Source organism: Pelecanus crispus, chromosome 1, assembly GCF_030463565.1.
Source record: "Pelecanus crispus isolate bPelCri1 chromosome 1, bPelCri1.pri, whole genome shotgun sequence".
Taxonomy (NCBI): Eukaryota; Metazoa; Chordata; class Aves; order Pelecaniformes; family Pelecanidae; genus Pelecanus; species Pelecanus crispus.
The window spans coordinates 132,843,073-132,866,909 of NC_134643.1; the positions used below are offsets into that span (position 1 = coordinate 132,843,073).

At 38.5% G+C, this 23,837-nt stretch overlaps 1 protein-coding gene across 1 annotated transcript in view; it reads left to right on the forward strand.

Annotated features, from left to right (window-relative positions):
- DMD (dystrophin) overlaps positions 1-23,837 on the forward strand; it is a 1,232,979-nt gene that overhangs the window by 179,192 nt on the left and 1,029,950 nt on the right. Inside the window, exon 2 of the mRNA XM_075717957.1 lies at positions 4,859-4,920. Coding sequence (XP_075574072.1) covers positions 4,859-4,920 — 62 coding nt within the window. The remainder of the gene's footprint in view (positions 1-4,858; positions 4,921-23,837) is intronic.

The window sequence follows — 23,837 nt, forward strand, 5'->3', positions numbered from 1 at the left end:
GTCTTGGATGACCTCAATGACTAAAAATCAAAGCTAGTCCACTCAAAGCTCATTCAGTCATTGTATTGCATTGATTTTTTTCTTTCCCCCTCAGGTAAGCAAGAATGGGAAGGGAACATTTCTCAGCAGTTGTAGTTACTGGCAGAGTAGTGTAACAATGTGCTAAAAATCTCTAAGAATAGATGGAATCGATGGAGCCAGAGTATCAATAATGTGACTATCTGTGGCCTCTTTTGTTCCTAGTGCTCCCACCGTTGCTGGTACTCACTCCCACTCACTGAAGCAAATCCTGGCCTTTTCTAAATCTTCATTGTTTAGCTGCAAGAAAATCAAATAGCAATTTTGATGGTTTTATTCTCTGAAGTGCAGTGTTCCAATGAACCTGCAGTTGCCATGAATGAATTGACACCTGCCTTAACACCATTGTTTCAGTTTCCAGCTAGTATATGGGAATTATTTTTTATTTTGGTTTTTTTTTGTTTTGGTTTTTTTTTTCTTCTTTCTTCCTGATCATTCCTGGTAGACAAAACACAGCTATTCAATTATTGTTTAACCCATCTCAAGGCAACACTGGGTAACAGAATAAGACAAGTCTCCTTTCCTGTTTGTGTTCCAACCTGTGATGGAACTGCTTGCTGAATACTGCATAAAATCCTTTACCACACAACCAAGCTTCCAATCACTGCCTGTCTCTGCAGTGATTCAAATATTCTATACGTTAGGTAATGCCTTTATTGACACCTTAAAGACAACAGGTTTTTTGTTTGTTTCCAATTAAAGCTGAGGATATGGCTCATTTCCATAATCCCTGAACTGCCAGTGCACTTTTGTTGAATGTCTTCTAATTTTCAAAAATGGGCTGTACTTACTCTTGAGGAGAGTTTCCTAAGCCACTTGCACTGGAAACCACCAGCCACATTTGTGGAAGAGAGAATGCAGGTAGTAGGAAAGTGTTACAATCTATAGGAGGAGAGGCTGTGGAGTCTCCATCCTTGGAGATATTAAAACCCAGACTCAGCGGAGTCCTGGGCAACCAGCTCTAGGTGACCCTGCTTGAGCAGACGGGTTGGACTAAATGACCTCCAGAGGTCCCTTCCAACCTCAACCATTTTGTGAATCTATGAAAGCATTATTTATTCAGGTGTGTTGAGTAAGCGAGGCTGAAGACCCCCTAAAAAAAACAGGGAAGGATGCACCAAAGAGTGGAAGCTTCCTTCCCCCAACTCCATGTTTTCCAGGGGCGAGTGGCTTATATCATACAAATGGAATAATGTAGTGACATATATGCTGTATGTTTCTGAACCTTCATTCATTTAAAATCTGCTTGGCATTCATCAGCTCACATTGTTTAAATGTATTGGGTTTTTTATGACTTGTTAACACTGCTGTATGGTTTCAGAATAGTATCTAGATTATACTAGATATTTTTAAAGATTTTTTTTTTCTGTTGCTATTTTTTATTTAAAATATTTGGTGGTATTTGGGGGAAAGTAGAAAAATAAGTGTAGTTCACTACAGGATGACAACATAATGCTGGCTTTTTTGTGGAAAATAGAAGGGAATTTCACTTGAGTAGTAGGTTGCAAACATGAAATACTTCATTAAGTATCTAGGAAAATTTTCTGGTAACCACTTGCCGTTAATAATAGCATTTTTGTTCTGTTGAATCCTGATTGCATGTTCCTAAGCGTTCTTCAGTGTACCACTTGTCTCTATTAGCCTTGCCACCTGATTAAGTCTTAGAACTGTCCTTTGTCAGATGATTAGCTCCATTAATACTGCACTTTCTTTCCTGACCGTAATTTCCTATGAGCTCTAGCCTGGAATGCTGCTTCTAAAGTCAAATGTGCAGTTAGCTAATTCAAGAGGTTTGAATTCACAGTTGCAAAGCTGGATGCTCATCCTACCAGAAATATATCAGAACTCTAAGATCCATTTGTGAATGTGTTCTAGTTAAAACAAGGTCTGTTCAGCGGTACTAGAGGCTCTAGTGCATGAAAAACAGATAAATCTCACAGGTCGGTATCTTTTTTTTCTGGAAGGCTTTCTGTAGACCTCAGTGTGTTCATTTTCTGAGTTGATAACCTACAGAAAGGAGGTTAAGCCTGTTCCACTCAATATCCACCGTTTTGAGAAAAGCATATTTTTGCTGTGGGAAGTGATCACATTATTATTGTGATAAAGGAATTCAGAATCCGTGCAGTGTTTCATGTTTAGATTTAACCTGAAGAGAGACAGTATACTATTCTGCAATTCTTCCAGTTTGAAAGAAAAGAAGTAAACATACTATATTACTCTTGAACAGCCAAAGGAATTACCTGCCTAGCCATTTGATTATTCTTATTGACTCACAGTAAAAACACCTGCAAGGGTATTCATCAGCTCACTGCTGAAGGATCTGTTATAAACACAGCGTCACAAAAGTGGCAGCTGAGTGTTCTTGGCACGTTTCTACAGCACCCAGATAAATGTCGTTTAGCTTCCACATCTAGCATTCAGTCCTAAATCTGGGTTAGGAGAACATCTTTTTTGAAAAAACCATGCTTACTGTGGGGAAATCGTGCCTTGCATTAGCAAAAGATTGGGTTTTTTTTAGGTTAGGAGGCTGCCACTAACAGATTGCTGTGGTGGGTTGGCAGAGCAAACATCTAGAGATAAAAGTGCTTGAAATGATCTCTGTATAAAGATAACAGCAGCAGAACAGATTTGTGTTTGCAAAGGTAGCAGAGCATTGCCTGAACTTTGAATAAGTTTCAAACATTGAACTCTCATTTTCCTCAGGGCACCCTGGTTTTTATTAGCTTGATGGACATGAACTAATTGGTGACTAGCAGTTAAATCTCTGGCATATACCTTTGTGGGGGGAAAAAGATTCAAGCCACATACTGTTATTGAATATTCTCTTACAGTAGCCTGGAGTGGAAAAGAGAAAGTTTGATCAGTTTGAAAGAGGCGTTTTTGCCTCTCCTTTTCCCTGCTAAATCCCACATACTCTCCTTCTACCCCATTTTAAGGTTGCATGTGCCATTTTTATCAGAGATTATTAAGCAGAAATATCTATTTATATGTAATATTTTCTATTAAGTTGCTGAAGAAGTTTGTAATACAACATCAGATTGAATATATATCTTCCATCAACAAAATGCATCTTAGTTTTCCCATGTTCTGTGCATTGCACATGGCTGGAACAAGTCAAAACTATATGATAAACAGCTTACTAACAGTCAACAAAGAGGGAAGTGATGCTTGTGGGGAAAAATAAATTTTTTAACAGCGTTAGCATCATTTATTACCAAAACCATGCACCTCCTCCACATGCTGTTGCTTTTCAATGAATCTCTAACTATTCAAATATCACTTTCAACCAAGGGATGAAGGAAGCAGCATTATTTGGCACAGACAGCAGTAGAACTCTAGGAAGTTTATTGTAGCGAATACTCATATATTAGTGGCAGAATGTATATAATGCCTGGCTTCTATGGAATGTTTCCAGTAGTACTATTGCGTTGTAAATCTTTTCACTCTTGAAAAGACACATCTGAAAGCAATTAGAATATGCTTCTTCCTGTATGCAGAAGTTTTTTCTATAATGAAATAGTAGCTTTACAAACTCTAGTGTTATTTTTTCATTACTATATTGTATTGTTGAGAATGGAAAACATTCTTGTGAAAGGCACTTTTAAGTTCTGTTAAGATGAGGTTTTAAGAACAAAAGATATATTTGTATCAAAAAGATTTGCCTTGCCTTGTCTCCTTGGAGGGGTGGAGGGAGGGAAAGCAAAGTACAATATTAATGCTGTGCATTTCTCATGTAGCTCCTCCATACCTGCCTTTCAAATTCAGCTGAATCCATTAACATTATTAATTGCTGAACATTTCAGATGGGAATTTAATATCCCTTTTTATTTAAGAAGCACAGAGAATTTTACTGCAAACCAAAAGACAGCACTGAGTGAGCTTTATTTTTTGTATAAGCATTCTGCAGCCTTTTCCACATCTGCCCTTTAATTCTAGTTTGGTTTGACTTTGTCATACAAAGAGGTCTGCCCTTCTGTATTATTTCAGGGATGATGCCTAATAGATCTTTTTGAGCAAATGCTTATTAGGTTCTAATTTGAAGGCATCTTTCTCTTCCCACCTACATAAAATACATCAAAATTGTACCTTCGTGTGTCCAGTTCCATTCTGCCTCAAGACTGTACTTATAACTTAGATACAGAAATCAAGTCCTAAGATAATCATCTCCCTCTGCAGTGTTTTTCATCTTAAAGAATTGAGAAGGAATTTCATGTATGGCTGAACAAATGTGGGTTTTTTTTCTTCTTTTTCCTCTGGAGGAAAAATATATAACAAATTGTGACAGGTAAATAGCTGCAAGGCAAAAAAAGGTATAAGGTATGGCGATAATAGAGAACTATCATTGTGGTCCAGAAGGCTTCACTCCCTCAAAGAATTTGAGGATGTGCATATAAACTTGTTTCAAATACTTTTCTAAAAGTGCTGTAGGAGAGTTGCCTGCTGCCAAAACCATTGGGTAACATTTTTTTTATATTTATATGAAATTAAAAATTTGAATGGGATATTTCAGATCCTACTGCACTGTGTTCCCTTCCAGAAGAAAAGATACCACAGAATGGGTCAGATGAGCTAAGGGTATAGACCATGACTATGAAGGGAATCTGTAGGCTTTCAAAAATATATTGATGTAATTGTCAAGGAATACATCCAAATAGGTGCCCTGAATATGTTTGAATTACTAGTAGCAGCTACACTACAAACCAAGACTGAGGCTTTAACCAATAATATCGTACTATTTTGTTGAATAATTCTAATGAAGTGCTTTACTTTTATCTTTCAGATGAACGGGAAGATGTTCAAAAGAAAACATTCACAAAATGGATAAATGCACAATTTGCTAAGGTAATTAGATATTTTTATTTATTTAGAAACCAAAATATGTGTGTATATTTTTCAAAAAACCCTGATATTCCTCCACTGAGGATTAATTTTCAAGATAACAGTTACAAGTTTCAGGGATTGCTGAATGCAGTTGATTAATTTATTAGAAGAAATTTCCAAGTTTTATTCCCTTGATTTCAGTAGGCATTGAAATGTAAGAAGCCATCCTCTTCTCAAAATGTTCTCTGCCTTGATTTACTTTGCCTTTTCTCAAACTAGTGATGCAGATGTATTACTGTTTGTTGGACTCCTTTGTTATGTTCCTAATATATAGAGGAATTTCTTCTATTGGGCTTGTCTTTTGTTGTTTCTAATTGCAATCACAAATTTAACAAAACCAAATGAATTGGAGAGGAGCAAGGTCAAAGATAAGAGGTGTGATCCAGTCAGCAAATTATGAAAGTCAATTATAATAGGTTTTGAAGTAGTTATCTTTGTGAACTCTTGGAGAATGATCTCAAATGTACTGGAAAAAAGAGCAAATAACTAACTTATTTAAAGGAGTATATAATAATTTTATCATTAATACACAGGAAAAATTGAGCTCAAACTATTAATTTGATTAAACATTTTTTAAATTCGTGGAGGAGAATTAGTGAATTGTATTTGCCAGTAATAAACTAAATCATTCCCATAATCTGTCATTTTATCTGCTAGGGAATAACTGGCAATAGACAACAATGAAATAGTAGCTGTGATATATCCTCTGTTTAGTTTGGCTTTTGATTGTGTCCTATCTGATTCTCCTCATTAAAAAAGTGGAGTAAGATAATCTGAATATGACCACCATAATGTTGAAAAACACGCTCAGCAGTGGTTCAGTCAAACAGGGAGTCCCACAGGAATTTTCCATGGTCTGGAACATTTTCTAATAGTGATTCAAGTGATTTAGACAGCACACATTTGTGCTTAGCATCTTTACAGCAGAGATGTCCAACAGTTTGGAGGACTGCATCAGGATGAAATACAATCTTGAACAAATGGACTCAAATTGATCGATGAATTACAAGACAAGTGTGAAGAAGTATATTTAGGACAGAAGTAAAATATATGCATGCAGAAGCGAGGATAACTGGGCTGGCAGTAATAAAGCAAAGCTCTGGGAAGTATGGTGAATCACAAACAAAATGAGTCAGCAACATGGTACTATTGCAAAAAAAAAAGGGCAAATTTATTATGGCTGTGATAATGGAAGTGCTTGACAGAAGGTAAAAGAGGTAATTATTTTATTTCACTTGGCAATAGTGACATTTTAGCTTGAGTAATTTACTATCTTGGTGTTTCATATATGAAGAAGTAGCCCCAGCAGCAGTTGTCTAATACAAGCTAAATTGAAATGTATTGCCAGTTAGGCCTTGTTATGGTCACAGAAATAGTTATGGAAAACTAAGAGTAACTGTTGCTTCTACATCTAAAGAAAATGACATGTTCCTAGAGCGTTGCTTCCTCAGAACTGGTTGTTTTATGGAAACTTGGAGCAAGTCTGCAGAAGGACACGAATTACGAAGGGTTTAAAAAATATGACCTATCAGCAGATGCCTTTAGTGGTAGGTTTTACTCAGTCGTCTGAATGATCTAGATGTCTTTCCTCCAATTCTAGTTCAGTGGAGTGTATTTTAATGGTATTCTATACCATTAAATGGTCAGTTCTATAAACAGTATTTTTAGTTGTGTGTGAACATGCATTCATAAACATACTGGAGAAGTACTAATCTCCCTCTACTTCATTTGGACTTTGAGGAAAACCTCCTAAACACCATGGTTCAAGTTTTTCTTTGCCTCATGTGTCACCTGTGTTTTGGACAGGGTCTTTTTATTTCAACAATCAATCTACCAAAACCCACTTGATCTTTAAATCTTGGACAAACTACTCTTGCCCTACAAAATTGTTATGCATAACACCAGAATAGTTAGTCTGAAATTGGGAATCATGTATGTCCTGTAAACTTAGTAATAATACGTACTGGCTGCCTGTGTGGTACACACGTAGAAAGCATGGTTTGCTCTTCAGTGCATTCACATACCGTGCAAGCTTTATTTCTGTCTAGGGCTTTCAGGACAGAAATACAGGAGGCCCTGCTTGTATTCCGCTGTAACACAAGTGGTCATAGTTAATAGCTGTGTGTTGTCCTGGGACTGTTTCTTCCTCTTCTGAAGACCAAGACATTTTGGGAGAGGTGGTCTTCAAAACATGAAAGTGGATCTCCAAGTGAAATCTACAGCTTATCCCCCTTCTTCTCCGGACTTGTTTTCAGTGGTTCAAATCCATCTCTGTTTCTAGCTGTGGAATTGATTTCAGTAAACAGGCTACTTCTGGTTAGTGATTTCTCATAATTTTTAGCTTTGTAAAACTGTTAAATAAATTACTTTCATTGTAGAATTGGTTTGCATTCACTCCTATGCGGTTCTAGAGGTGCTGTCTTGAGCAGATTAGCCTGCAGGATCGGAATTAAGACAGAGGAATATATTACATCACTCATTTCTCTTATTTGTGAATAGTGGAATCCAGGTATTAACTAACTGTAAAATAATTAGGGTTGAATGAAATTATTTTATACAATTCCCACCCATCCACCACCCTCCATAGCTAAAAAAAAGCCCTACTTATGCAGTCAAAGCAAAAGTTTAGTTCTAAATGTTCTGAATCTTCATTTGTGTTGGGTCAATAGTGCATTGCCCCCCAAAGAGCTGTATTCCCCCGAAAATTCAGTGTCTAGAGTACCTGTGTCTCAGTACGCTTCTCGACTAAGCTTTCAAAATGCTCACACTTGCAAGTTGCTTTCACATGACTAGTGATGTAAATACAAATAATGCTTTTCATGTCAGAAGTTATAAATTATTGAAAAATAATTTTCTAATTCATGTGTCATCAGCATAATTTAAGAACCCATGTATAATTTTTATTTGTGGGGGAGAAAAAAGAGAATCTAGTGTTTGAATTGCAGGCCTGGAGGGAAGTAGTAGTCCTTCTTCTGGCCAGCCATGCAGCGGCATTTTAGTTGGATGACGTGTAGATACTTTGGACTCAGATGCCTTGAGTTCAGCAATGAACTTTGCTATCTCATAGCTAAGGAGTCAAGTCCCTAACATGAAATGCATAACAAACTCTCACCCACACCATCTTCGCAGTTTTCCATCTGTGATGTGCAGACCCTAGAAATCTCTGGAGTACTACCAAGAAGTCTGTGAAAAGGTATCTAGGGAAAGCTAGCAGAACTGTCCACAAGATTACAGTTGCTACAGCAGAGGCCATGTCTCTTCAATTTTTTTTTTTTTTTTGGCAGGTTGAGTGGGGTGCTCTAAATGGAAAAACTGGGGAAAACGCATTTGCAGGTCTCTCTTATAACTTCTCAAAAGAGCAGGTTTCTCCGTAATTCCTACTCCTAGTAAAATAGCCAGAAAGTGGATTATGCAGAAAATCTGTGCTTTAAAGATTACAGTATGTGACTCATCTATAAGAAATTCATCATTGTTTCAGTAAGATAGGCCAAAAGTTGGCTTTTAGTGTTTGTGAGATAAAACACCTAGTAAATTAAAAGTATAGGAGAAATGGGAGAATGTAATCCAAGAGACTTTTGTGTTTTCCCCCTTCTAATCATAGACATTGTGCATTATTTTCTTTAGTGATACCTTCTTGGTTTACCATCTAAATGGCAAGCAATAAGTTGAAACTCAAAGCAACTTTAAAAATGTGGAGCATATTACTTTAATATAATTTTATGCAGAAAGAGCTTTTCTTCGTCCTTAGAAGAAGTTTATTTATAAAATAATGAAGTTCTGCAGAGTGTGCGTAATGATAGAAAAGGAATGTATTGTAACCTAGTTTTTAATAATAGAACTGTAATTAGAGCTCTCACGAGATATATCTAGTCCTGGGTATGATAGCTTTTGCTCAGATCTCAACTTTTTGAATTTGAAATAACTGAAACGTTTGTTTATAAATGAAACACAGACTCTTAACTATGTGTTTTGGGAGAACGCAAATGTATCATGAGCCCTCAAGTGTAGCAGCTCTCTGCTGGAACTTTGAAACAGCCAGAACAATGTTGTTAACGATGCCTGTACCCCTTTTTAAATGAGCTTATGTTGCCTCACTTGTTAAACATTTTTAGTTGCTCATTGCATAATAGGCTTCAAAATAGAAAGCATTACTGAATATGGAAATGTTCTTTACTTGCACGTAGGAAAGAGCTTGTAAATGGCGATTAATTTCAAAATGAAAACCTGAAAATTCCAGCACCAAAAAAACCCACCCCACCCTAAAAAGGGAAGAGCATACTCCTATGACTAAAGAAATATTGGCAATTTATTTTGTTCCCTCATTATGGACAGAGTGTCTCAAAGTACTGACAATTTTAATGACAGTGATAAAAGTATCTGTTGTGGTTATGGAGAAGGCAAGCAGGTAATGATTGTAAGTTTTGGCAACTTGCATTTTAGGTTATACCTTTATGGCTAATGAGGTCAACAACTGAACCTGTAAGTGGGTTTCATAAAAGAATGGTCATTTGTGAATAACTTTTCAACATTTTTATCTGCAATATCAGAAAAAGGATGTTAATAAAATTGCTTGCAAGTTCGGAGGTTTAAATAGGTTGTCCACATTTCTGCTACAAAAGGGTAGAGAATTCCACTACATAGTTAAAGAAGACACATATGACAGTACACTTTTTCATGTAAACACCGAAATTATTAATCTTCAACCAGGTTAGGGGCAAGAGTTAGAAAACAGAGAATGGTAGATTTTGAGGTGGAAAGAATTGGGTAATTTTTATGGTTTCTCTACCTCATGTTTTGGTTTTCCTCCTGTTATTGAAGAAGGCACAATAGGAAAATCAATTTAAGGATACCCAATATTTCATTACTTAGCTTTATGGAAATCTGAGATCATTCAGTAAGTAATCCCTTTAATGGATAATTTAAGTTATGAAAAATGGCAGCTTTTTATAGGCAGGTGGAAATATTAGGAGGTAGTTGTTTGTGTGGTGACTGTGGAATTAGATTCCCATTCTTGTAGTGATTGTGTGAAGAAAGAGTAAAGACACAGCCTGTGCCAAAGAAGGTAAGGTTAATAACCTAATTTAAGATACAGGCAACTAGCAGGATAATAGTCAGCAAAATTAAATGCACTTTTTACTAATGAAGTTGTTTTGATTAGCAGCTAGATTGTTCATGCAACCAGTATATGCAGGGATAAAAGGAACACAGAAGGGGGCTTTGCTTACAACTTTAGTCAAACTACGTAGCAGTCTAAATAATGTCCTAATTATCCAGTATTTGCACGTGGCTTACATGATAGGAGGTGTAGTGACAGTCTCAGTTCTTTCCCTCTTCTTGAGTTCCTGGACAACCTGAAGTTATTCAAGACTCCCATTCACTTTAGTGTGGTCTCTTGCGATTTTAGATGAAATGCCTTCTGCATCTTGGATAACAAAAACTACTGATACAAATGAAATGTTTACTGAGCTTTTGAGGAAGTATGTCAAATATTTAAGGTACAGAGAGGCTGTACTACCATAAGTCTGGCATCTGATAGAGAAATTTGAAGTGCTGCTTTTGCTCACACACTTGCTCAGTTTTCTGTGCTATCATTCACAATGACTTCAAATTAAAACAAATTTAAAATGCCACTTACGACAAAGTGAATTCAAAGTGTTGCAGACTCTGGGAGGAGAGTAGTCTGGTAAAGCTTTGTGGAGAAGACAATATTTCATTTGTCAAATTTCTTTAAGATTTTAGCTTCTATGGCAATGTGTTAACCCCTGTGACTAGTCTATGTCAAACTCCATCAGATGTACCATTTCTGTAGCCATATTTCTGGACTACAATTAATAATCAAGAAAAGGATCTGGAGGGAGGGAAGTTGGCAACAAATCACAAAAACACAGGTTAAAATGTTCAGTATTAGTCCTGTCCAAACTGCTATCTTGACAACTAACCTATAGGTTAATTTAAGACAGCTGCTCAGATGGGTGAGTGACCAGTAGGAAAATTAGGATTAAATCCTATACTTAGAGATTCAGATCAGTGTGCTCAAGCTTCACTGATGTCTACTGATGTGTTGTATTTTCTAAAAGCAGAACAGGAGCTACATATGCATGTCTACAAGAAGACTAGAAAAGATCCCTAGCTGTTTCACATAATAAAAGTAATCAGTAGGGTGTGCTAATGTAGGATTTCAGTTTTAGAATTGACTTCTAGAGTGTACATCAATACTGGCTTTGCAGGACTAACTTTAATATCATTGTAGACAAGTTCAGAAAAGTTCATTCAGATATCTGTGGTGCTTTAGCCATTTACACAGAATTTAGTGCTTGCACAAAAGCCTGCTGGAGAAACAGAGCAAATAAAACTCTGCTGAGCTCCATGTTGCCACAGATTAGCCTGCAGCCATTCCCAGTCAAAAGCATTTGCATCTAGCCCTGTATTTTTACAGTATGTTGAACCAGTACCTGACACCACAGTGTAGATGTATTCTCAAGTTGTGTAATTCATCCATTCTCTATCACTGTTTTCAGCTAAAAAACAGAAATCACACTGAGCTCTTCCTACATTATCTGATACCCAAACCATTTTGTGTTAAGGTAGAATTTAAAAGAGGCAGGAGGTATTTGAACTTTTTTTTTTTAACCAAATGCAAACTAAACTCACTTGCACTTATTCTCAATTACAGACACCCCCCCACCACCAAAAAAAAAAAAAAAAAAAAAAAGCTTTGTCTTTTAAATTAAGAGGTAAAAAGTTACTGAGAAATCCTCCTAAAAAGAGTAATTGTGGTCAAAGTAAATGTGTCTTGAACGCTGACCCTGCTCCAAGCCTTGAGGAATAGTACAACTGAGCAACCAACACCCGCTAATAGTAAGTGTTGTATCCACCAGGTCATGAAGTAACATGTACTGTAATTTTACTGTTGACACTGCATATTCACACTACAGCTTGCTTCAAAAGCTTCTAGTTTTGTGCCCATATCCGTTTCCTTATTTGGGTCAGTAGAGTGGTGCTGAATTTCAGCAAAAACAAAGTTGTGATCTATTCATCTAAGGAGCAACAATTTGGAGACAAATGTCAAGGACGATCAAGTATCATGTGTAACAACATTGATTACAGGACAAATAAAAGATGGATCATTAGTAAATTTTTGAAATTGTGCCCGTGGTAAAGCCCTGATCAAATCTTTAATGGCTGCATACTAAAAGAGAATATGGTAGACGTCAGCTCAATCCATTAACTCAACATTGATAATACCTTTGGAGCAGACTCAGAATTTTTTTTTTTTTTTTTTCCTGAAAGAAAACTTTCAGAAAACCACGCAGATTTAAAATTGTATCATTTGTGATACATCTGAAAAAAATATAGTTGGTATTATCTGATGTTGGTAAGACACCATGATTGATATTCATCCATCCTAAATACCTAATTAATCTGTTCTGTGTCTCTGCTGCCAGCCTTTTTAAGTGCTACAGTGAAAGTGATGAGAAAGAGCAGTTTACTAATGTGGGAGCCAAATGACTTTTCTCTGCTACACTGTGGCAAATACCCAGAACTCTCACTGAAGATTAATAGCGCTTAACTTTGCTTTCCAGCTCTGTGTGATCAACATTACCCTTGGGATACATACTGTTTTAAAATACCAGGCTTTCTTATGCCAATAACCTTTTTTATAATACGTCTTGCAAGAGCACACCAAAGCCCCATCATGTCTATTCTGTGTTATTAAGGCAAAAGCTTCCTTTTTTTTTTTTTTTTTTAAGCCAAATGATGTTTAAACCTGGTATAGAAAACACCTTTGCATTGTTAAGTGATTTTCCTTTTTTGGATATCTCCAGAATACACAAGCTAGTGTCAGGCAAAACACATTCTCAAAATTATTTGCTTTGATATATAGTAAATTACCTATTAGGTCTCCATATTCTGTATCTTCTTTTTACGATGCAGTAAAATGGGATACATGCTGTGTGAATATTTATGATGTTTCAAATAAATTTCCTTTGGAATGAAAAATAACTTAAAAATTATTTTTACTGTAATTTTTAAGGTAATACCAATGGCAAAATTGCCATTTATTTTACTCAGAGATTACTTCTAGAACTTCTACTCTCTATTAATATATTTGTATAGACTTTTTTGTACGACCAAGAGAGTTATCATGAACAGAAAGTTAGTATGAACAGAAACAGATGCAGTTTAAAGGCACAGATATCCTCTTGCTTTGAATTTTGCACATAACATCAACTCTGTGCAAGTTTTCAAATATATAGACTTGATGACTTTTTATATTTTGCTTCCAAAGTAATTTTTCAGCTTACTGTTGGCAAAATACTTAGGGCATGTGTCCCTTATCAATTTAATATTAATATGTAACTCTGCCCAATGTAAAGGCATGGATGCTTGCAGGGATTAAAATAGAGGATTAATCCCTTTGCACTTATTGTAAAAGCAAGGAACACCAGAAGCTGAATGGTGTCTCAATGCAGCATGACAAAAACAAAGTACTGTTTAAGAGGGCTGTCTTCTCTGTTTTCTCTGTTCTTGCTAACATCAGAAGTGCAAGCCATGTGACCCACTGTGGCAGTCATGTATCTGGAGATGCCTTGAAAGCTGTCCATTACAGAAAAGAACCCTTTCACTGAAAACCTAGAAAGGACAAATACCTATTGAGTTATGGTTCAAAGACACAAAGATAGACTTTTGAAGTCAACGAAAAGCTAATGGGACTATCTTTATATTGTTCTTGGTATTTTTTTTTTTTAAGTTGATGTTCAAACAACGAAAGCTTTTTTATTACGTGTGCATGAGGAGACAAGATTCTCTAATGTTTTTCCTCCATAACATTCTCCCATTGCCAGGAGACTTTATAACTTTGCCTGCTGGGTTTTTTTCCCCCAAAAATGTCTAAATGACTGCAGTTAAACAAGACAGCTCTTGGAGAGCAGATTCATTTTCACTTTGATGAAAAGTGAAACCTCCTTGCACTTATTTATCTGCACATCTTTTGGTGGAGCTGTGGTTACTGGCCGTGTCTCTGGGAAGAAGTTTTGCTTGCAAGTGAGACTAGCTTCTGTCTGCTCCCTTGACTGTACAAGCTATAACATGTTTTCTCTGCTTTGCCTTAGTGGGCATAAATTCAAAACTGGCTACAGCTCAGGAGCAGTTTTTCCTTGGGGACACAGAGGGGTCTGCCTCCACCTGAACTTCATACCCATCTCCGAGCCTGGTCCCCTTCCCAGGCTAAGGCGCCTGGGAGCTCCAGGCCTGGCGTGGCAGCCACCCTGCCCATGTGCACTGCAGCCCTCGGGGGGAAAATCCCCACCAGTCAGAAAGCATTAGAGCTCTTGCTGCTGCAGTCTAGTCACTGAAGATTATGTCATATTCTCAGTATCTTTTTTTTTGCACATGCAAAGGTTATGTTCCTTTTCCAAATCAAATTTTAAGGCTTAAAATGTTTCCCATTAAAAGTGACTTCCATTCCAAAAAACATACAAGCATATTATCTTAAACAATGAGCATCTGCATGACAAAACACTTTCACCATTAGAAACATCTGAATGAATAGAGACTACATTTTAAATGCTTCTAAGATAATGTAGTATCCCCGACCTTTAATTTGAAACTTCAGAATGGATCAGTAAAATTAGGAAGCTAGACTAAAATATATGCATTTTTATTATGTTATAATCATTTCTGTTTGCATTCTTCCTGCAGAATAACAAGGGCTTCCCTCAGATGCATTAGACATGCCAAGCAAGCAGAGCTATCACTACTGTTGGCAATAGAGGGCACTGGACTTTCATTTCTAATATGTCTTACTGAGGAAAAAAATAGTTAAGTGAGGTCCATTGAGATCTTCTACATTTTACTTGGACTCGCACCTCCTAGATTTTTATCCAAACTCTCATATTTTTTTGTTGCACTTACTGTAAGTAAAAAAAAATTAATATAAAGAATATTGATTACATTATGTTCTCTTGAAGTTATTATTGTGTATCTTGAGGGGGGAATAGGAACAAGCTAAATATAGCACTACAATATTGGTCTCAGTGGTGCATATGTCTAGCTTGCAAATTTGTAAACATTTACACATTTGCATGATTGTTGCTGGCAGTAGACATCATCATTTCCGTGCTCAGAATTCATTACCATTATATCTAATCAACTTCAGAATCTCCAAAACAAAACTCTTCATACAGGCAAATAAGGCTTTAGTGGATTTATGTTACACTTTGACTGAAAGTTCAAAAATAAAAACAGGAGAGAAAAACATTTTTGAGCTACTGTCCCCACTTATCTAAATGCCCGGTTAGGTAAACATACTGACGCTCAAGAAAATCATAACTGACCATTCCCCATCTGCAAAAGAGGTATCACATGCTTAAGGTTCGATGGAGAGAGGAAGAGAAGCACGTACACTTAGGAGCGGTGCACCTATCTTTCCTGAGATTTCTACATCTCTTAAACACATCCAGCATATCTCCTTGTGTCGGCGTCATGTCACGTTAGTCAGTAAGGCTGAAAGTCAGGGAGTAACTTGTCTATCACCAGCCCAGCTGCATGCCTGCACCCCTTGGGTAGAACCTCCAGTGAGCTACTGCCCTCCCCTGCTGCTGTGTACCACTCTTAAGCCTCCCTCTGCCTGAGGTAGTGGGTATATCTTGTGCCTCGCAGACATACATACTTCTTTCTGTAGGCTGCCTTTGACATCAGGAAGTTTGGCCATTCCTTCTATGTGCTTAAATGCATAAAATATTTTTTTAAAAAGTACCTCTCAGAGGAAAAAAACAAAACAAAAACCAAAAACCCCTCCAAACCCCAAAGTATTCAGTTTTGGGCAGACTGCATCTTTGTTACAGACTGTATTCTTGGATGCTGGTGTTTCAGTCTTGGTGATGATGAGATGGCCCTACACTTGTTCTGTAAGCACTTGCATTTTTGCGTATCACTTTGTTATGCTTTGAGATACTTGTATTGTGTAAAAGGCTTTCTGTTCCTTCAAAGGTTGTGCTGATGCACATGATTTTACACCTGGATCAAATGCAACTTTTATTGAGGTTAATTTCTTTAAACCATGTGCCTCTATTTTAGGTCCTGCTTTGCCATGAAGACAGAAAAAATAACATTATGAAAGATGTTCCTATGGTAGAAGGGCATTATTAGAAATAATAACCTTATTTGTACAAGGTTGCAAGTAACCCAATTTGCACAAAACCTTGCCTATCTTCCTTTTACACATGAAGGGTCTCAGTCAGACCTTGAGGGTATTTCTGGACAAACACTTCAAGAATATGCATGATTTTTACAGCTGCTTACCTCTGTTCTTTCTCTGATCATATGTTTGGTCTGTTTTGAAGGGGAAAACCTATCATCGTGCACATGATATCTGTAGCTATTTCTCAACAGCAGTGGCAAAATTGACATAGACACACTATTAAGTCCTTGCTTAGAGAATTAGTTATTAAAAAAAAAAAAAAAATCCTTTTTCCCTACTCTGGAAAGGCTATCTAACCTGTAAATCTTTTTTTCCCCTCTATTTTAGTATCCCAGTCCAATTAAATATTGATATTCATGTCACTGACTTTGCTAATACTTTCACTTTTTTCAAAGATCTACATGACAGGTGTTATTACACAGAATAGCCATTTTTCTGTTCTATCTGCTTTTCATAATGTGTTTGATTGATTTGCCGGTTTAAACCCATCACATTTACTTCCTGGTAATATTAGTGTGAGTGTGTATATTGCTGACTTAAAAATAGGATGCTTTTAGTGTGCTCAAGTACTTAGTATTGGTTCTATTGAAATTAAGATTCCAGGGAAAAAGATAAAACTTGTGATTTCTTCTGTTCAGTCTGGTGCAGTTTAAAAAAAAAAAAAAAAAAAAGTCACTGAAAATCCTAAGCTATTGGTAGCAATAAAATCCTTTCCATTAAAAAAACAAAACCAACCAACCAAACCCCCCTGACACTACTCCTTGAGAATAATAATATTAAGTTGTAATTCCAGTTGGTTAACTTGAATCTGTTGAAAGTTATAAGAATTTAACAGACACAGGAAAGCACAGCTATCAAAAACATTAAATGAGACTATTCTCCACCTTTTCTACTTTTTTGCTTAGTCTTAGGCCTCAGAAGAAATCTGTCTGTAAGGCTTTGTCTGTGCACAAAACAGAGTACGTATGTTCTATTTATTCTATAATCTTAGAACAAAATTACTCTGTTCTGGATTGAAAAAAAAAAAAAAAAGAAAAAAGTATGGTGTTAATTTACAAATGTGTTGATGTTTTTTTCTTTTTTCTTTAGTTTTTACTGATATACAAATCTGCTTTTTAAGTTGAGGTCTAGTTTTCTTCATGAAAAATTCATATAAAAACCACATCTGGCATTTGGTACAAGGAAGTCAGACATGAGACATACTGCAATCAGGTATAAGCAACATAGTATATTACATTGCTAGAAACAGGATTCTGTTACAGGGTTGTATTCAACGAATGCATCAAACATTAAAAAGCCATGCTCAAAAAGAGGGAGTATAATTTTGCCACCCTGATAGCAATGACTCTAAAATACTAAGACAGCTCAGACAGATTGCACTGAAAAATCTCAATCACTGTCTCACAGATTTTGTAAATGCCATGTATGCATAAGATATAAACCCTAATTTTTCAGGCATTGTAAGGGAGCAATCCTTAAAGCAACTACTCAGAGCTCGCAGCAAGAGGAAAAACAAGTCTTGATTCATTTCTGGGCAATACACAAGATTGTTGCAGTCAGTAAGGTTTTCTATAACTCTGACAAATATGCATTCAAAAGTGGTGTCTTCATAGAAGAAAGCAAGACAAACTAAATGCACATGGTAACAATTAACTTCAAAAACAGGAGCTATGCTGAAAAGAAGATGAAGAAGGAGCTCAAAAGAAGAATCAAAGTGTTCTGTACGAACAGGCACCTTGGAAGCAACATAGAATCATAGAATCATAGAATCATCTAGGTTGGAAAAGACCTTTAAGATCATCCAGTCCAACCATTAACCTACACTACCAAGCCCACTCTAGACTAATCAAGGGTAGACCAGACTAAACCATATCCCGAAGTGCCACATCTACCCGTTTTTTAAACGCCTCCAGGGATGGTGACTCCACCACCTCTCTGGGCAGCCTGTTCCAATGCCTGACCACCCTTTCCGTAAAGAAATTTTTCCTAATTTCCAGTCTAAACCTCCCCTGGCGCAGCTTAAGGCCATTTCCTCTTGTCCTATCGCTAGCTACTTGGGAGAAGAGACCAACACCCACCTCACTACAACCTCCTTTCAGGTAGTTGTAGAGAGCGATAAGGTCTCCCCTCAGCCTCCTCTTTTCCAGGCTAAAACATACTGGAGTCCTGAAGTGAATACATGTATCAAGGTGTATTACCTATCAAAATCAGAAACCTATCTCTGTTTAAGAAAAAAAGCAGATTAAAACAAATTTCCTTAACTCAGTATGCAATGTAAGTAAGTTCAGAAGAAAACAATGAAGATATGTAGCAAATTCATGTGCATGTATGAACTATATGGAAATGCTGATAATATAATTACAAAATGAAAACAGAGATAGAAAGATACAAACACAAAATCAAGCATAAAGACTATCTCAAAGAAATATTAACAGAGGAATGAACTATGAAGGCAAAAACTTACCGAAGTTCATCAGTCAAGTTTCAAGGAAGAGGTTTCTGAACAGGACTTGCTGAAGTACGGTGGTATACAGTCAGTGCTAGAAACTGCTTTTTTAAAATAATCTTAACAATATAAAATCTCTTTATATGGGGTTATCAGATATGATGGTTTACCATCTCATCTTATATGCTTTTGAATACTGAGACAGCATTCAAGAGTTTGCTTCTAATATTTTTGCCTACGGGAAAGACCCAGTATGCCTTTCTTTTGACAATTTGTGATCTTTTAACTTCCACTTAGGTCAGCATGGAACTGAGCTGACCTGTGCTGTCTGTACTAATTATTCGCACAGGCTAAATTAATGCTTCTGTTCTTACCTGACTCTGTCTTTAAGAAATGTTATATATTATTTTTATATACTATATCAAGAGCAATAGTTACGTTTATTAAAAGAGTTAGGACTAAGTGATGCATCTCCTGGAGGCAGTCAGAACTAAAAATATGATCTTCACAAAACGGGAATTATATAAAAATAAGGAAATCAGAAAAAAAAGGTCTCTGGAAAGTTGCAATTAAAACAATAATCAGGGAGTCCAAAACACTGGGGTTTGGTTTTGATGTTTTTTTGGGGGGTGGTGGGGGTGAAAGTTTTTATGCTAAGACCTTAAAAATTAATAAAGCAAGCATCTTCCAGTGGCTCACAAGCAGGAAACATGCCAGGGAGCACACAGCAGGCTGCTAGATGATCATGTTGTAAACAGCATGCGTTGCAGGGCAACTAAAACACCACACCTTAAACTGATTTGCAGAGAGAGACTGATGGATGAATTGAATGACAACTAACACAAGCCATAGGGAGTTACGCCGCCCTTTACCATATAAAACAATATTCCAGTTACTGTTATATATCTTATTAGTAATGTCTCAATCGTACAAAATCACCATCTTACCTAATACGATGACAGCCTTCATAGTCAAAGAAACACGAGTAACACCAGCTCATTTGTGTACTGACCCGTTACCACAGGACCCACCAACTTTTCAGCCATTGGTGACAGCGGGCAGTCATGGCCTCCCATGCAGCCTGACAGGTGATGGGGAGAGGGTGCCCATGCAGCTGGTGGTGGTGCTGCTGGCTGAGTGTTGATCCCAAAGTACACTCTTATCAAGCTGGACAAGGCTTCTCGCCTTGGTAGCTGGCTCCACCTGTGGCCACCTCTGGGCTCTCCAAATGTGATCTGCCACAGCTAGTCCTTATTTTGGTTATTTCTGGTCTAGGAATCCCATGGGTGTCTCAGTCAAGTACTTCCTCATTCATCTTGCCATGATTTTATCAAGTTGTCGTTGGTTTCTACCAGTGTGTTTCTGAGTTAAATCACCTTAAAGGCCAACAGCTGCTTTTTGGTGGTGGTGGTGTACCGCTTACCATCAAGCTCTGGTTTGCATGATTGTCTGGGGCAAAGTTGAGGTGGTAAGGGAAGGCTGTGCGTGCTCTTCACAGGAGAGCTCACGGAAGTTTAGGTAACAGCTTAGTAGCTAAACAAGTTGTTTCTACTTTTGCTTACTCTGAGGGAGCCTAGGAAGCCCCTTGCATTAATACCTTTCTTTACACAGCATGAATCTGAGAATCTGTCTTAATTTCAGTGACATTAGAAGTCAGGTCTTCTAAAAGAAATAAAAATACAAAACTGCAGCAAGCAATGGGTCCAAAGAAACTTAACTATAAAACTGTAAGCCATTAATTGGTTTGTAATCTGTGATTTATTTCAACCTTGTACCCAAAGGAGGGTGCTAATGATGCTAATACTTTTAAACTACTTTGTCTGTTTCTCTGTCTGGCAGAAATGGTGCAAATTAGTAGACATGTGGATAAATCTGATATAAGGGACAAGAGTCAATATAGTTTTGCAAAGAAGCCATACCTCATAATTGCATTAATTCCTCAAAGGAGTCAGTATGAATCTGGTACAGTCCTCTAATTATTACCTAGTGTTGGTTATGCAGGTTGGCAGTGATGAGGTTGCGGAGAGAAGTCCAAAAGCAATCAAAAGGGACTTTAGGGCACTGGGACAATTGGTTGAAGGATCAGGAGCACAGGTAGTGTTTTCCTCAACCCTGTCACTGGCAGGGAAGAACACTGAAAGGAACAGGAAAGCTCAGCTGATTAACATGTGGCTCAGAGCTGGCGCCATTGGTGGAACTTGAGATTTAACAAGGCCAAGTGTCGGGTCCTACACTTCGGTCACCACAACCCCCATGCAGCGCTACAGGCTTGGGGAAGAGTGGCTGGAAAGCTGCCTGGCCGAAAAGGACCTGGGGGTGTTGGTAGACAGCCGGCTGAACATGAGCCAGCAGTGTGCCCAGGTGGCCAAGAAGGCCAACAGCATCCTGGCTTGTGTCAGGAATAGTGTGGCCAGCAGGAGAAGGGAGGTGATTGTCCCCCTGTACTCAGCACTGGTGAGGCCGCACCTGGAATACTGTGTCCAGTTGTGGGCCCCTCACTACAAGAAAGACATTGAGGTGCTGGAGTGTGTTCAGAAAAGGGCAACAAAGCTGGTGAAGGGTGTGGAGCACAGGCCTTATGAGGAGCGGCTGAGGGAACTGGGGTTGTTTAGCCTGGAGAAGAGGAGGCTGAGGGGAGACCTTATCGCTCTCTACAACTACCTGAAAGGAGGCTGTAGTGAGGTGGGTGTTGGTCTCTTCTCCCATGTAGTTAGCGATAGGACGAGAGGAAATGGGCTTAAGCTGCGCCAGGGGAGGTTTAGGTTGGAAATTAGGAAAAATTTCTTCACGGAAAGGGTGGTCAAGAATTGGAAGAGGCTGCCCAGAGAGGTGGTGGAGTCAGCATCCCTGGAAGTGTTCAAAAAATGGGTAGATGTGGCACTTGGGGACATGGTTTAGTCTAGTCTACCCTTGATTGGCTTAGAGTGGGCTTGGTAGTGTAGGTTAATGGTTGGACTGGATGATCTTAAAGGTCTTTTCCAACCTAAACAATTCTATGATTCTAACTTTGGGTTTTTCAATCATGCGGAGGTTTACATGGGACCAGGCCTCCTGGCGACAGACAGAGTTCAGCTGTCTCCAAGGGGGAAAAGGATTCTTGCTCATGAGTTGGCGGGACTCATCGAGAGGGCTTTAATCTAGGTTCAAAGGGGAAAGGGGATATAACCAGGCTCGCTAGAGAGGAGCCCAAGGATGGCATGGCAACGTTGGGGGTGAAATTGACAGCCCAACTGAAGTGCATCTACACCAATGCATCAGCATGGGCAACAAACAGGAGAAGCTGGAAGCCCTTGTGCAGCAGGATAGCTATAACTTAGTCACCATCACAGAAACATGGTGGGATGACTCTCATGACTGGAGTGCTGCATTGGATGGCTATAAGCTCTTCAGAAGGGATAGGCAAGGAAGGAGAGGCAGTGGGGTGGCTCTGAATGTTAGGGAGTGTTTTGATTGTACAGAGCTCAACAATTGTGATGATAAGGTTGAGTGCTTATGGGTAAGGATGAGGGGGAAGGCCAACAAGGCAGACGTCCTGCTGTGAGTCTGTTATAGACCACGCAACCAGGATGAAGAGATAGATGAAGCATTCTGTAAGTGGCTGGCAGAAGTCTCACAATTGTTAGCCCTTGTTCTTGTGGGGGACTTCAACTTGCCGGACATCTGCTGGAAATACAACACAGCAGAGAGGAAACAGTCTCGGAGGTTCCTGGAGTGTGTGGAAGAGAACTTCCTGACACAGCTGGTAAGTGAGCCTACCAGGGGAGGTGCCTCACTTGACCTGCTGTTTACAAACAGAGAAGGACTCATGGGAGATCTCGTGGTCAGAGGCCATCTTGGGCTTAGTGACCATGGTATGATAGAGTTTTCAATTCTTGGCAAAGTAAGGAGGAGGGCCAGCAAAACTGCTACCATGGACTTTCGGAGGGCAGACTTTGGCCTGTTCAGGACACTGGTTGGGAAAGTCCCTTGGGAGGCAGTCCTGATGGGCAAAGGGGTCCAGGAAGACTGGGCGTTCTTCAAGAAGGAAGTCTTAAAGGCGCAGGAGCGGGCTGTCCCCATGTGCCATAAGACGAACCAGTGGGGAAGACAACTGGCCTGGCTGAACAGGGAACTTTTGCTGGGACTCAGGGGAAAAAAGGAGAGTTTACCACCTTTGGAAGAAGGGACAGGCAACTCAGGAAGAGTACAGGGATCTCATTAGGTCATGCAGAGAGGAAATTAGAAAGGCAAAAGCCCATCTAGAACTCAATCTGGCCACTGTTATAAGAGATAATAAAAAATGTTTTTACAAATACATTAACAGCAAAAACAGAGCCAAGGAGAACCTCCATCGTTTGCTGGATGTGGGGGCGGGACATTGTCACCAAGGATGAGGAAAAGGCTGAGGTACTTAATTCCTTCTTTGCCTCTGTCTTTAATAGCCAGACCAGTTATCCCCAGGGTTTTCAGCCCCCTGAGCTGGAAGACAGGGACAGGGAGCAGAATGAAGCCCCCATAATCCAGGAGGAAGCAGTTAATGACCTGCTACGCCACCTGGACACTCACAAGTCTATGGGGCCAGATGGAATCCACCCGAGAGTACTGAGGGAGCTGGTGGAGGAGCTTGCCAAGCCATTCTCCATCATCTATCAGCAGTGCTGGTTAACAGGGGAGGTCCCTTATGGCTGGAGGCTTGCCAATGTGATGCCTATTTACAAGAAGGGCCAGAAGGAGGATGGGACATGGTTTAGTAGGCATGGTGGTGTTGGGTTGATGGTTGGACTGATGATCTTACAGGTCTTTTCCAACCTTAATGATTCCTAGTTTTACTTTCATTAAAAAATAATCCAGCTACCAAGCGAGGAAACATGAAATTAATTATTACTCTACCCTTAACTGGTTTAGTGGTGGACTTGGTAGTGTTAGGTTAATGGTTGGACTGGATGATCTTAAAGGTCTTTTCCAACCTAAACAATTCCATGACTCTATGAATACATACATATGACTGACACAGAAAAAATGGGTATCTATAAATATTTTGATTTTTTTTTTATTTTGAAAAGATGAAATGAAGAAGACCTCATGTTTCAGAAAGCTGTTATTAAACAGGAAACAAAGGACAGAAATGAAGTCAGTTTACACAAAAGAGGGAGGTTAGCAGTGGAGCTGCATGCAAAATTTCCTTTTGACATGATGATTGACTGGTAAAGGGATGTGGCAAAACTACTGATGGTTCAGAACCATTCAGGT